The sequence below is a fragment of the Talpa europaea genome (assembly GCF_964194135.1).
Source record: "Talpa europaea genome assembly, chromosome: 13".
Classification (NCBI taxonomy): Eukaryota; Metazoa; Chordata; class Mammalia; order Eulipotyphla; family Talpidae; genus Talpa; species Talpa europaea.
This window is the reverse complement of record NC_140080.1, coordinates 79,499,500-79,513,271: the sequence shown is the minus strand read 5'-3', so window position 1 is coordinate 79,513,271 and position 13,772 is coordinate 79,499,500. Positions and strand designations below refer to the sequence as shown.

The 13,772-nt window shown below is 50.3% G+C and overlaps 1 protein-coding gene across 3 annotated transcripts in view; it reads left to right on the top strand.

Moving 5' to 3' along the window:
* Positions 1–11,428: 11,428 nt before the first annotated feature.
* Positions 11,429–13,772, top strand: part of LOXHD1 (lipoxygenase homology PLAT domains 1) — a gene marked incomplete at both ends in the record, with an annotated part of 125,188 nt that continues 122,844 nt past the window's right edge. For all 3 annotated transcript variants that reach the window (XM_084252107.1, XM_084252106.1, XM_084252105.1), the window contains one exon: positions 11,429–11,558. In XM_084252107.1, coding sequence (XP_084108233.1) covers positions 11,429–11,558 — 130 coding nt within the window. The remainder of the gene's footprint in view (positions 11,559–13,772) is intronic.

Genomic DNA, 13,772 nt, shown 5'->3' with positions numbered 1-13,772 from the left:
GCTGGCAGCTGGCCAGCTGGTGACCCAGAGGCCCAGCCCTGCCTACCTTTTATGCCTTTGGATATTTGCTTCTGAATCTTCTTTTCATTCAAAGAAGAAAGGAAAGGCAGCGGAAGGAAGGGAGGGAGAGGAGAGGGGAGAGCGTGTGAGCGGGTACTGTATGACTCAGCAATCAGAGACTGTCTCGCCAACCTTTTCTTAGATTTGGGTTCAAAGTTTGATTTCCTCTGGAATTCTCAGCCCTTGCGAGCATATTGGAATCACCCAGGGATCTTTTGAAAATAAGCCCCTTGCCAGATCTTCACCTTTTCACGGGGTTTGATTCAGTTGGCCTGGGGATAGGCCTGTGTGTCCTTAAGTCATTATTTTGCGTTGTGGTTGAGACTGTTTGCCCTAAAGAAGCGGGTGCTCACCCTGGGAGCTTTAAGAAATGCCAGGCCTCCCCTGGTGGCACAGTGGTTGAGCGCTGGGTTGTGAGGCTGCCCGCAGCTTCTGCAGCGCCACTTTGATCCCCAGCCATCGGTGAGGGTCCCACAATAAATAAATAAATAAATAAATAAATAAATAAATAAATAAATAAATAAATGCATCTTTGAAAAAAGAAAAAAAAAAAAAAGAAAGAAAGAAATGCCAGGGCCTGGATCCTGCCCCCAGAGTTTCTGATCCAGTCTGAGAGTTCTCAAACTCGGCAATAGTTTAATTTGCAGCCAATGTTGAGACCCCTATTCTGCACCAGCAGTTCTCAAACCCGAACCTGCATCAGTGGCCCTTGGTGAGAAGTTCTGGGCCCACCCCCAGGCAGATTTGGTGAGCTTAGCAGGAACCACAGTTCCTGAGCCAGGCTGATGCAGGTCCGGGGACTGCATGTGAAGGTGGCTGTTCTACATGATCTTTGAACTAGCTTGGTTTTGTGCTGTATTTTTTCCTGGTTGCGGATGGGGAGAATCTGATTCAGGCCTGAGCCTTCTTAAAAGCACCAAGAGATATTCTTTTTCTGGATATTTGAAACCTTTAAATAAACGTCATGAAATATTTTGAAAGTGAAGTTACATAGATTTCTTCTCCCTCGGTTAGGAGGCGCAGGTGTGCCTGCGTGAAGAATTCGTCTGTGCCCCAGATTAGGATACATTTTGTGATGAGAGCTCAGGGGCTGGTGTTTCTGGAGTGGGGACCAGCCCTGTCCTGTCCTGCTGAGGGTCACCTTGTCACTGGTGCTGGGGTCAGATCAGGGTGCTGTGCTGTGTTCTCCAGCACGGGTGCTCCTGGCCCACTAGGGGTGAAAGTCTGGGTCCAACATTCTGTTCCTCCCTTTCCCCATGGGAATCAAAACACAGGAGGTGATGAGGAAACCTCCCTGGAAAGGGTGCTGTGACCAGGCAAGGGTCACATCCCGTTGCTTCATGTACTTCTTTCCCTTTAATTTTGCTGGAGTTGAAACCAACTTGTCAGTACCTGATTCTTGCTTCAATCTCCTTTCCCTCCACCTGGAGATGAGTCCTTGTCCCTTCCCTCTGCAGATACCCACCCCCCCAACCCTCCCAGGCAGCCTGGGGCCCAGGGCAGCTCAGAATCTTGTATTCAGAATATTCTGTATCCCAGAATTCAGCATGCGGCCACAGGCTACCAAAACCCAGATTGTGGTGGAGAGTTGTTAAGGGAGGAAGTGTGACTTTTTATTGAAACGAGGTAAAAGCACACCTCACTTTTCAGGAGCCTGTCCCCAGCAAGCGCCCCTCGTCCTCAGGTAGCTGACGACTCAGATGAAGGGAAATTAATTTCGAGCCCTTTTGAAATAGATGCTCTAAAGTTCTGTATCAAAGACCAAACATTTGGTAACAGCAAACCCCTCACGGCATTCATTTTAATTTTAAGTTCAATTTTAGCAGACTTGATTTTGGTTTCTAATAATAAAGCAAACTAAGAGATTGGTGACCGGTGCTAGATACAGTAAGAAGTGGCAGCTAATCCACCAAGTCCCCGATCCTGAAGCAATTCAGACAATTTCACCCTGAGGGGGCCACACCCATGCAAAGGCACAAAAAGGCACCAGCAACTCTCCCTCTGCTGCTTGAAAGATGCTGGGGAACAGCTCACACCCTGTAGAATGATTTCCAGCCCCAAACTCTTAGAGCGATTCTTAGACATCTTGGCCCACACGACCAGCCCTCAGTTCCCTGGAAGTGCAGGTAGGTAAATGGTTCATATTCTGATGTTTGCAGGATCAATGGTTGGTTAAACATTGCTGTGTCCTGCTACCCCTCCTGCAAGAATAAGGGTCCAGAGGAGGGGGTGTGGCCCTCTGTCTTCTGCCTCAAAGGGAACTTGCTGCATGGTAGGCGGTGGTGCCTTTTCTGCCCTCTGCACTGTGAGGTGGTTATGTTAGTGCGAGTGGGGTGGGGGGAGCAGGATAGGAGGGATGGCAGGCAGTGACTGTGAAGTAACTCAAGCCAGGGATTATTTTTGAATTTAAGAATGATCCCCCCCCCCCGCCCCCCCCCCCACCCCCTGCAAATACCTTCGCCATCTGTGTTCTCAGTGGGTCTCAAGGGACCCTGTGAGGAAACTGAGAGTAATATCCTACTTGACAAAGGCCCAGAAAGGTGACAGTGGTGGGCCCCAGGCCCCACAGGATTGGGGGTTGAGTTCTGGTGTGGGTGCCCCAGCTCCCCCAGTGGGTGGGGGAGGTGGCCCCCAAAGCCCTTCTGCTTTCTTTTCTCTGGGGTTGTTGGGCTAAATCTGGAGTCAGGTCCAGGCCCAGCTTTTCCTCTGGCCTCATCCCCAACCTGCCCAGCATCTGTGTGGAGGGGCCTACTGGTGCTCACTTCCATGGGGGCCTGCTGCAGGAGCCCAGACCCAGCAGCATTGGTGGCAGTGCCAGCTAGGGCGGGAGAGGCGGTGGTCATACTTGACAGATAGTCACCCAAGGCCACAGTTCTGCAAAGTGGGATTGTGGAGGGAGTTGGCTTTAGGTGATGGGGCCCCCAGGTGCTACAGCCATGTGGAAGGAGGCTGGAGGAGTTCTTGCCAGCCCGCCCAGCCCCTTTTCAGCAGGACTCTTGGAGCCCTCTGTGGCTGACTTCCCAGCAAGTCCCTCCATCCGAAGTTGTTGGATGGGGGGGGGGGGACTGGTCCTCCTTGGGGGGGTCCCACACTCTGCACACACATTTAGGGCTTGGTGGCCTGCAGATTCCATTTCCAGATGTAACTAACCTCCTTTCAGAAAGCCATAAAGCTTCCAAGCCGTGTTGTTGGAACTGTGAAATATTTGTCTGTGCTTTTTTTCTAAGCTTACACTTTATCTCAGTGAGCTTACCATGGGCTATTGGGTGGTGGGTTTGGAGCTAGCTCCTTGCCTGCCACCTCGCTCCTCAGATGAAGCCAGGACAGACGCTGCAGGTCCGCAGAGGGACAGTAGGAATAATTGGCCTGCTTGCCCGTGTCTGCTTTGGGCCACAACCTGGCGAAGGTCAGTTTCCAGAAAGTCCTGCCTGGGGACTGTGTGCAGGCGGAAGGCAGCCGAGGAGTCTGCTTCAGGGGTCAGGGGTGCCAACTCCTCCCATAGTGGCAGCCTTGTGCGAAGACCCCGTGGCCGCCTCTGCTCTGCGGCCCCCAGTTCCTTTGTCCTCCCTTCCCAAGACTGGGCCGTGCGGCCCTGGGCTCCCTGAGCCTTGCCCACTGGAGCAGGAAAGGGAGACCCGAATGTCTTTTTCCGGACGTGGAAAAGCTCACTGTGAGTGGAGCTGGAGATGGCTGCACAACCTCTCTCCTCCCTGACTCCCTCCCTCCACAGAGTGTGCCCGGAGGGAAGCTCCAGCCCTGCAGAGTGCTGGGAGGGGGCTGGCTCTGCTCATTTTCATGCAAATTGTGTTCCGGAGCTGGAGTTCGCAGACTCGGGTAGCTTAATTCCAGCTTGCGCGTGGCTGTCCTTGAGTGATTCTGAAGTGATGACTGTGACTTATGCCTCAGAATGTAATCAGGGTACTTTGTATCTGTCACTGTATTTGAAAGGCCCTCAATTTACATCCAATAAAACCAGTCAAATGTTCATTTAGCTGAGAGTCTGACGGTGGCTGAGTGTTTGGGGATGGCGCTGAGGCAGCACAGTCCAAGGAGAGGCTGGAGGTCTTGCCTGGAGCTCATGGGCCCAGGGGTACAAGTTTGTGTAGCTTGGAGGGTACACAGAATCAGGACACCTGTTCTTGGCAGGAGGGGCAGTCTGAGCAGGGAGTAGTGGACTCACAGGAAGTGCTCAGAGGCCACATCCAGCATCGACAGTACCCAAGACCAGGGGACAGAGACCGATGGTGGGGGTGCTTAGGAGGAGGAGGGTGTGAGCATGCTGGAGGGCTGCCTGGAGCAGGTGAGGCTTGAGATGTTCTCAGAGTTGCAAACAGTCCCCTTAGCTACAGACTTGCCTCTCTTGAAGCAAAGCAGCTCTGTCAAGGTCTCAGTCGCATTAAAGGCATTTGAGCACTAATTACCCTCTTACTGAAAAATGTTCTTTCAATGTCAGTCTCCTTGGGTGTGTTTAAAATAGTAATATATAAAGCATTTTAAAAAATTCATGTGCAATCCACAGATTGGAGCCCGCCCACCTCTCGAGATGTAAGGAGATCGCTTGGGTCCCCTAATTTAGCATCTTGTCCAAAGTCTTCCTGCCCGAATCTACAAACTCCCAGAGCCTGGCATCTTTAGGGTCCCTTTGCCTTCAGATGCCTGCATTTGAGCACGTTTCTGTTTGTTGTTTTCTGACTGCTCAGCTATTGATCTCCTTGGTCATAGAACCTGTGAGTGTGTGGGAAGAGATGGGAAACAGTCTCCTGAAATCAACGTCATGTGCTATGTCAGGGGTCTCCAGCTAGCAGGTCCCACTGGTGACCCTGCCACTTGGCCCAGCCTTGCCTGCTCCTGGTCTCTCTCCAGTTCCTCTTCTTCCTCTCCATCCTTTGCCTCTCTGTTCTCAGCTCTCAGCTTCCATTGGGTGCAGGACACATTCTGCCATTTTCTGTCTGGAGCATTTTCCAGTTGGGATCCCCCAGGCTCACCTTCCACCTTAGAATTTTGGTGCCAGCCACAAGCTGCTTAATGTTTCCTTCTGATAACTGTAAAACAGCAAACACACAGCAGGCAATGAGGGGCTTAAGGGGCAGTCCTGAGGCCTGGGCACTGCATTCTGGTTTATCATAGTAAGAAAAAGAGCTGAGGGTCAGGAAGGTAGGAATTCAAGAGAGATTTTTGAATGAATGTATTAATGAGCAGGGGAGCGGACAGAACTTGAATGTAGTTTATTTGTTTAATAAACACTTACCAGAGGCACACGATTTGTCCATTCATTCATTCACTCATTCAATAGGTATTTCTTGAGCCTGGACTCTGGGTTACAAGGGAGCATGCAAGAGGTTGGGTCAGGTGAGATGATCCCCAAGGGGTGCCCCCCTGCCGAGCCATGATTAAGAGGGGAGGGGAAGGGCTAACTGGGTGCAAGCTGGGGTGGAGTTGTGGGGGAGACAGTTCCAGGCAGAGGGTCCTCCATGGGGAGGAAATTGGAACCCTGGGGGAGGGTGTTCTCAGGGAGGGGAGAGGAACACAGTGGGAGGCACAGAGTCAAGACCCTGTGGGGCAAGGTGGGCCATCGCAATGGTTTTGACTCTAAGAGCATCAGGTAGCCCTTGAAGGGGGAAGAGGGTGCAATCAGATTTACATTGCCAAAGCTCCCATTGGCTGCAGTGTGGAGTGTGGGATTTCTGGGGCCAGTTAGGAGAATCCTGGGACCGGGGAGGAACAAAAGAACAGAAGTGAGAGCCCCCTCAGCAGAATAAGTAGGCAAAGGAACAGAATCAGAGGGAAGAGAGTGTCCGGGATCATTCTTTCTCAGTAGGCAAATTGGGAGGCCTTTGCTGAACATCCAGCTGGGGGGCTTGGTCCCAGTGAGAAGAGGAAGGTGGGGACTGAGGCAGTGACAGTGGGGAGGGAGAATTAAGAGGGTCTGACTCCCAAGATGTGGTCTACGGGGAAAATAACCCTCAGATTTTGACAATAACCCCTTGACAATGGGGTGTGTGACAGGCTCTCCACGGAGACAATGAGACCCTTTAGGGCCAGGGTGTAGGATTGGGGGGAAACAGGGCAAGGAAGGGAACAGAAAGAGGGAGGAGGAGAGAGCTTGGGGGCCTTGGGGAGGGCTCAGGATTTTACTCTAAGGGCATGGGAAACCATTAGAGCGTTGATACTGGCAAGTGACATGGTTTCATTTATTTTTAAGAAAAATCCCACTGGCTGCTCTGAGCAGAGGGGCCAGAAGCAGCTGAGGTGTGACTTTCTAGTGCTCCAGGGTGGTCAGGGACAGTCTGCCTACATTTCAGTGAAAGAAGAAAACCACCAACCTCACAACTCTGCACTGCATCCTCCCGCCCCCAGGCCCAAAACAGGAGATGGCTTGTTTTGAGCTGTTCGACAAGCTGCCAACTCCCTTGAGTGAGAAATCAGGGCACATGGTAGGTGGGGAGAGGCAATCAGAGCCCCAGATTCTCTTCCATGAGCTGTCTACTCCCCCACCCGTTGCACACACTTACAATGTAATCAATCATTTAACATTTCTTGAGGGTCACATTCTACTAGGCACTGGGGATAGAAAGGACGTACTTGGAAGAGAGAAGGAGTTGGGATCCACTGAATTATTGCTCCCCATTATTGGCTCCAACTGTGTCCACACCCTTTGCTATGTGGCATTACAACCCTGGACTCTGAGCTCAGCCATGTGTATGTTGCTTTGCTTGGATGTTAGCAGATGTGGGGTGAGTCACGGCCTCAAGTGGGTCAGCTGGTCAAGGTCATCTCCTCCTTGCCCTTCCACCAAGGCCGTGAATAAACCCACATGGAACAGACCTGCCAAAGTCAAGTTCAGCCAATCCTGGGGCAGAGCTACAAGGATGCTGATACCACGGAGATTGCTGTGGCTGTCTGTTGTACAGCTGACTGATACAGAAACAGACAATCTAGTTCTGTACTCAGAAGGAACCAAGGCTTGCCAAGGGAAAGCAGCAGGATTGCTTAGAAAGCAGAGATGCCTGCTGTTTAACCACAGCATCGGTTCCCCAGGGGGAGGCTTGGTCAAAATACAGGAGACCACCAAGGTCAGCTGCTGGAGCTGGAATTGTCCTGTGTTCATGGACATTGGTCATACTTTTTTTTTTTTTTAAAAAACTTATTTCTTTTAGATTTATTTTTTATTTATACAAGAGCAGGCCAGAGGCGCGGGAGGGTGAGAGGATTCACCAGAGACAGAGCAGGGAGCAGAACAGGCAGACAGACTGAAAGTACTGTTGAGGGAAGCAGCAGGCACGACAGGAGAGGTCTGCTGTGCCATGTGTCAATCTCCCAGGAATCGAACCCACACTGCAGAGGCTGTGGACAGCTTCACAGTGCTGTGCTCAACCTGCTGCACCACCAGGAAGGCCTGACATTCATTATTTTTTTGGCATCCCAGTCTCTGAAGGCCCTTCTAAAGTCTGGGGGCAGTACAGTTCCCAATAGAAGAGGTGAAAATGCTCCACACTCACTTGCCAGCCTCCTTTCAAGCAGGGATGGCTACATGACTTAGGCTTATCCAACCAGAGGCACAAGCTCTGCTCTCTGAATGGCAGAAAGTAGCAGAGTCCATGCTGGTCCAGGACTGGTGGCAGTGGGGTCCTCACCCCGCACAATACCACGCCTCCTTTCTAAGGTGCAGGCCCTAAATGTGGTTCTTAGCCCTCTGAGAAATTATGAGGCCTCCCTTCTCTCCATTAACTTTAAAATATATTTTCTATTTAAATTGGTCAGTGTTAGTGTCTGATGTTTGCAATCCAGAATTCTGGTTAATGAAATTAGGTTGCACTGAGGTACAAGTGAGTATTTTAGAGCTGGAGAGTGGCATTAGGAAAATCGGTTCAGCAGCAGGGGGAGGACACAGGGGTTCATCTTGCGTGTGTACACACGCATGTGCTTACAGCGGACAATGGGTGAACATGCCTCATTGATGAGAAGCCAGTTTATCACTAGCTAAGCACCCTGCACAGTTCAGGGAGTCACACTAAGCCTAGATTTGGGGACATGGGGCCTCCTTCTACCTCTCCTCAGATACAGGACTTGCCTGGGGTGAGAGGCGAGTCTGCAAGTCTGCCCAAGCACCCTTTTCCACATTCCCAGCCAGCCAGGTTCAGGGGCCTCACACTAACCTTGGGTCGGAGGTCAGGACAGTGGTCAGGACTGCCCTTGATCTGGTTTTACATCTTCTAGAATGCCACAGAAGGTTATCAGACACTATGCAGCTTTTTCTGACTGCTTTCCTTCACTTAGCATCATGTTTTCCAGAGTCTTCTACCTCGTAGTTGTGCCACTACTTCATTCTTTCTTAGGGCTGAACAAACATGGGCCAGTTGATGGGTGTCTGAGTTATTTCTAGTTTTTGACTATTTTGAATACAGCTTGAATGAACAGTCACATACAGCTCTTGTGTGGACATAGATTTCATTGCTCTTAGGTAAATGCCCAGGAGTGGAATTTCGGGTTGAATTGAGAGTGTCTGGTCAGCTTTATACAAAAGCGTTTATAAGAAGGTCTTTTCCAAAGTGGCTGCAGCAGCTCACACAGCCACGAGCAGTCTGAGGGTTCTTGTTGCTCCTGTCCCTGTCTATGTGGTGTTGTCTCAGACCCTGCTCTCTCTGTTGTCAAGTTCTAATTCCATGACATCCTCTAAAATATTTTGATTCCAATTAAAAAAACATTAAAACAAACATTTTATTATTATTTATCTGACTGGTCCATCATGCAAAATGAACACTTCATTTATTTTCTCTGAATGGATCCTTATGCAAAACGGCTTTTGTCCCGTCATTGCGCAGACACCTGCAAGGTGTCTTCCTAAAGGACCCACGTGTCGTTCACCGCAGAGGTCAAACCACATGCTGCCAGCAGGGGGCGCGCGTCACCCACAATTAAGCCTCACTCTATTCCCCTTCCAGACTGCGCTGGCTCTAGGGCAGTCCCCAAGAAGAAAGAGGGGAAGAGGTGATATTGATCTTTCCTGAGTGAATATGTTTAGGGTCAGAGAAGTCTTCTCCTGGGGGAGTGGGGACCTGGGTGGTCTAAAGAGCCGGGCGGGGACAAAGCTGCTTCTGGCTGGCTGCAGGGAGAGGTGCCTCCAGCCATTCCTGAGCAACCTTTCTCCCTTGGAGTCACTTCTTTGGATCAGAGCACAAAAGCACATAGGATGCTTCTAGAAGGCTGAGGTTAGCATACCTCCTTAGCTGGGCAGAGCAGTGGTCCTCAGTATGACTACATTAGCATCACCTGGGAGCTTGGGGCACTCCCAAAGTCCAGGCTGCTCTCCAGGAGGAGTAATTAGCATCTCTGGGGGTGGGACCTGGCACCAGCATTTAAAAATCCTCCATGATTCAGTGTGCAACTGGGGCTCTGCAACCCCGGGGGTGGGAGCTAGCGAATCGTCTCCTTAGCCCAGGTGAGCTGCTCAAGTTAGTGGTCGCCTGGGAGGGTCTAGGTCACTATGGCTCTCAAAGTTTAGTACACGTAACCCCCCTCCAGGGGAAAGTTGTTGAAAATATACACTCCTCAGTTTCAATATTTACAAATTTTGATTCAGTAGTAAGTGTGGGGTTGGGATTGGGGCAGAAATTTTAATTTTGATGAGTTCTTCCAGAAAGTCTAAATCCAGGTGTTCCTGGCATCACACTCTAGGAAACATTGACCTTGACAGAGCATCTTAGTAGGGAAGAGACTCAGAACTAGGAAGGGGAGGTGGTGGGACATGGAACCAGGACTTGTCAGGCCATGTGGCCAGGAGCTTGGTGCATCAGGCCCAGTTCTGCCAGCCTTGCCCTCCCAGGACAGGGGAAGGAGAGTTTTTCTAGCATTTCAGGATTTACATAGACATTTTCCACCTCCAGTTGTAAGAAATCTTAATAAAGTCCTAATTAAGTGTCTTAATAGACTTTTAATGAGTAAAACAAACAAGGGAGAGGAGCCAGGCAGTCCTGAGGGAAGCTCCCTTGATGATGGAGGATGGAGGGGGGCCTTTGGGCGCTGGTCCCCTGGTCTGACTCAGAATCCCCCATGTGGGGCTGTGGTGGGGGAAGTGAGGGCCAAGGGGAGTTGGTGTCATGGGTGGGCTCTCAGGGATTTGCTCTCTCACCAAAGGTGCCAACAGCACTTTGGGCAGATGGAGGGAGCTAGTTAGAGTAGGTGCTGGCTGGGGCCTCCCCGGTGGCGCAGCGGTTGAGCGCTGGGTTGCGAACCTGCCCGCAGCCTCTGCGGCGCCAGTTCGATCCCCGGCTGCTCCCCGGCCACCAGAGGAGGGTCCCACATGGCGCGCAGACCTCTCCTGCCGCCCGCTGCTCCCCTCAGCAGTGTACTTCGGTCCTTCTGCCTGCTCTGCTCCCCGCTCTGGCTCTGGTGAATTCTCTCACCCTCCTGTGCTTCTGGCTGTACCCAGTGCATGTGCAAACAAAACAAACAAACAAACAAATAAACAAATAAACATGCCTCTATAAAAAAAATAATTAAAAAAAAAAAAAAGAAGATTAGAGTAGGTGCTGGCTGATCTTTCCCGCTGTGTGGGCATTGACGGCTCACCTAGGACGCTGAGGGATCCCCGGCGTCCTTGGCCCTGGTTCAGCAACGAATCCAACTTATGACTCAGGAAACACTTTGTGGGTTGTCTGAGTGCTCATCATGCAGGTCCCCCTGCCTAATGGCCACTTCCAGGAGCCAGCAATCTCGAGGAGCTGGAAACAGAGAAAATGAGAAGGACCCAGTGAGAACCTGGCCTCCTCTGTAAGATGATCAGACTGTTGAATAATGGACAACGGAGGCCTCTGAACCAGGAGCTTGGCAAGTCAGGGCCCTGCCTGCCTCAGAAAGGCCTCAAGCTGAGGGGTTCTTTCACGGCCTCAGGGTTATCAAGTTAGGGGGTTCTCCATGGTGGGAGGCCCTCAAGTACCCTCCCAGGGTAACCTGGAGGGATCTCAAGGCCCCCTCCCCCTGCTGTGAGGCCAGATGGGAAATAGATGCCAAGGGCTGCATGTCACCTGACTCCCCAGGAAGGGAGGAGAGGGGGTTGCGGGGGAGGAGGACAGCCTGCTTCAGTCCCCATGAATAAGTGATGAGGCCTGAGGAGAAACCCCAGGAGCAGGAGGAGGTGGACAGCAAGGAGGTGGCAGAGAGGGGCCCCAGGGACTGGAGGGCAGGGCTAGGGCCCCGAGGTTCTGCTCAGGGGCCAGACAGGCCGGGGGAGACTGTGGGCATCGAGCTCTTAAGTGTGGGCTCTGGCTTAGCTAGACCTGGGCGCTCTGGGAAAGAGATCGCAGGTCCAGGGAGGTGTTAAGAGGTGACTTTGTGAGCCAGTGAGTGTTGGGAAAGGGGTTCCGGCAAAATGATGCCCCAGAAGAAAAAGAGGAGAAAGAAAGACATTGATTTCCTAGCCCTGTATGAGGAGGAGCTGCTGAACTACACCTCGGAAGATGACGAGGAGGAACTGGAACATGAGTACTACAAGGCCAGAGGTGTGTGTCCCCGCCTGTGGCACGGGGAGGGGTTGAGTGTGCAGGGACTTGCCCCCCTCCCCTGCCTTTTTTAAAGATTTATTTACTTATGCATACAAGAACTTATGCATACATATAAGCCAGAAGTGCTGGGTTGAGAGGATTCACCAAGGACAGAGTAGGGAACAGAACAGGTGGATCTACTGAAATACACTGCTGAGGGGAACGCAGGCGAGGCATGAGAGGTCTGCTGCACCATGTGGATTGCTCCCTCGCCTGCCGGGGATCGAACTCTTGTTGCAGGGGCTGGCAATAGCTTGATAGTGCTGTCTTTAACCAACCCCTGTGCCACCAGGGAGGCCCCAAGTTGCCCCTTTTTTGAGGGAGGAGTTTTATGCTCCAATCCCTTTCTCAAGTTATCCTACTGCATCTGTGCTCCAACCTCTTGGAGTAAACAGGCCAGGCATGAGGCGCTGCACCCCGCTGTACAGAGAAACAACGCAACTTAGCCATAGTCACAAAGTCTTGGTGGCACAGAATAGCCTAGAACTGCAGTGCTCTCACTCTCTAGGCTGGGCCATTTCTCAGCCTGGTCTCCACGGGGCTGAGTTGCCTGTATCTTACCCACAGTCCCACCCCCTTGAGTTGGGAGGGAGGAGGCCTGATCTCATCACAGTTCCTGTGGGGGTTGAAGGGCCACTACCCACTGTGGCTGATGGAGATGGGGGCCTGGGGCTTTGCAAGGAGATGCTCCCTTGTGGGGAAAGCAGTTGGACCTTGCAGAGCATGGGGATGGTGCTGTGGTGACGGTGATGGTGATGATGGTGATGATGACAGTAGAGATGATGCTGGTGTGGTGAAGGTTGTGTTGATGGCTGTAATGATGACAGTTGACCACGTATAGAATGCATAGCTTTCATGCAACTGTGGAAGAATGTCTATAAGATAAATTCCTAGATGTGAAAACACTGAGTCAATAGTCCACTGAGTCAAAAATGTGGAAACACTGAGTCAAACACTGAGTCAAACACTGAGTCAAATAAAAGAAAACTTTATTTTATTTCATTTAATCATGGTCATAATCCTTCAAGGAAGAAATTATCCCTACCTTATCATGGAAATAGGGAAATTAAGGGAGATAAGAAAATTGGGGCCCCATAACAAGTTTGGTTGAAATCACATAGCCAGTAATGGTACAATCGGCATCTAAATTCAGGTGAGCTTAGTTCCATAATCCACATTCATGTCAGTGATGGCTTCAGTCACTAAGCTGGGTGTTCTTTCATGATCAACTCCCATTTGCCTTGTTCTGTGCTAGAAACACCCTTATGTTGTGGTTGACAGGTCTTTGTGCTGGCCATGGAACTTCATTATTGGGGCCCTCCCATCTGGGATCAAAGAGAATTTTGTGTTTCCCACAAGATTATTCTTCAATCATCTTAATTGAGTTTTTTAATTAAAATTTTTAAATAGAAGTGATATTACATATATGTGTGTATATACAGTACATGTATGTATGGAGAGAGAGAGAGAGAGAACTCACACAGGTTCACTGTGGTAATACTTCACACGTGTGTGCTGAGTAACCATTCAGGTCAGGACACATTTCCAGCCTCTAGAAAACTCCTCCACTCTCCTTCCCAGAGGTAATAGCTCTCCTGATTTTAGTACCACAGATCAGGATTTTCTGTTCTTGAACTTGTATAAATGGAGTCATACGGCATGTGGAAACACTGAGTCAAATAAAATAAAACCTTATTTTGTTTGATTTAATCATGGTCATAATCCTTCAAGGACGAAATTATTCCTACATCATCATGGCGATAGGGAGATTAAGGGAGATAAGAAAATTGGGGCCCCGTAACAAATTTGGTTGTAATCACATAGCCAGTTATGGTAGAATCGGCTTTGGTGTATGTGTAGCTTCTCTTTCAACAGCACATCTGAGACATTTACCCATGTTGTGACACATTATCTAGTTTGTCTTTTTCAATCTGTACTATTGCATTTTATAAATGCATCAGCTTTTATTCAACCATTCGATTGCTGATGGACATTTGGGTTATTGCCAGCTTGTAGCTATTTTGAATAAAGCTGCTACAAATCTTGTATGTACTCATTTATCTTGGATGTATAACTGGAAGCAGAATTGTTGGCGTATGTTTGGCTAACTGTGCTGGTTCTAATTTGCACTCTCATTGGCAGTGCACAGGAGTAGCCGTACATTCTTGCTCA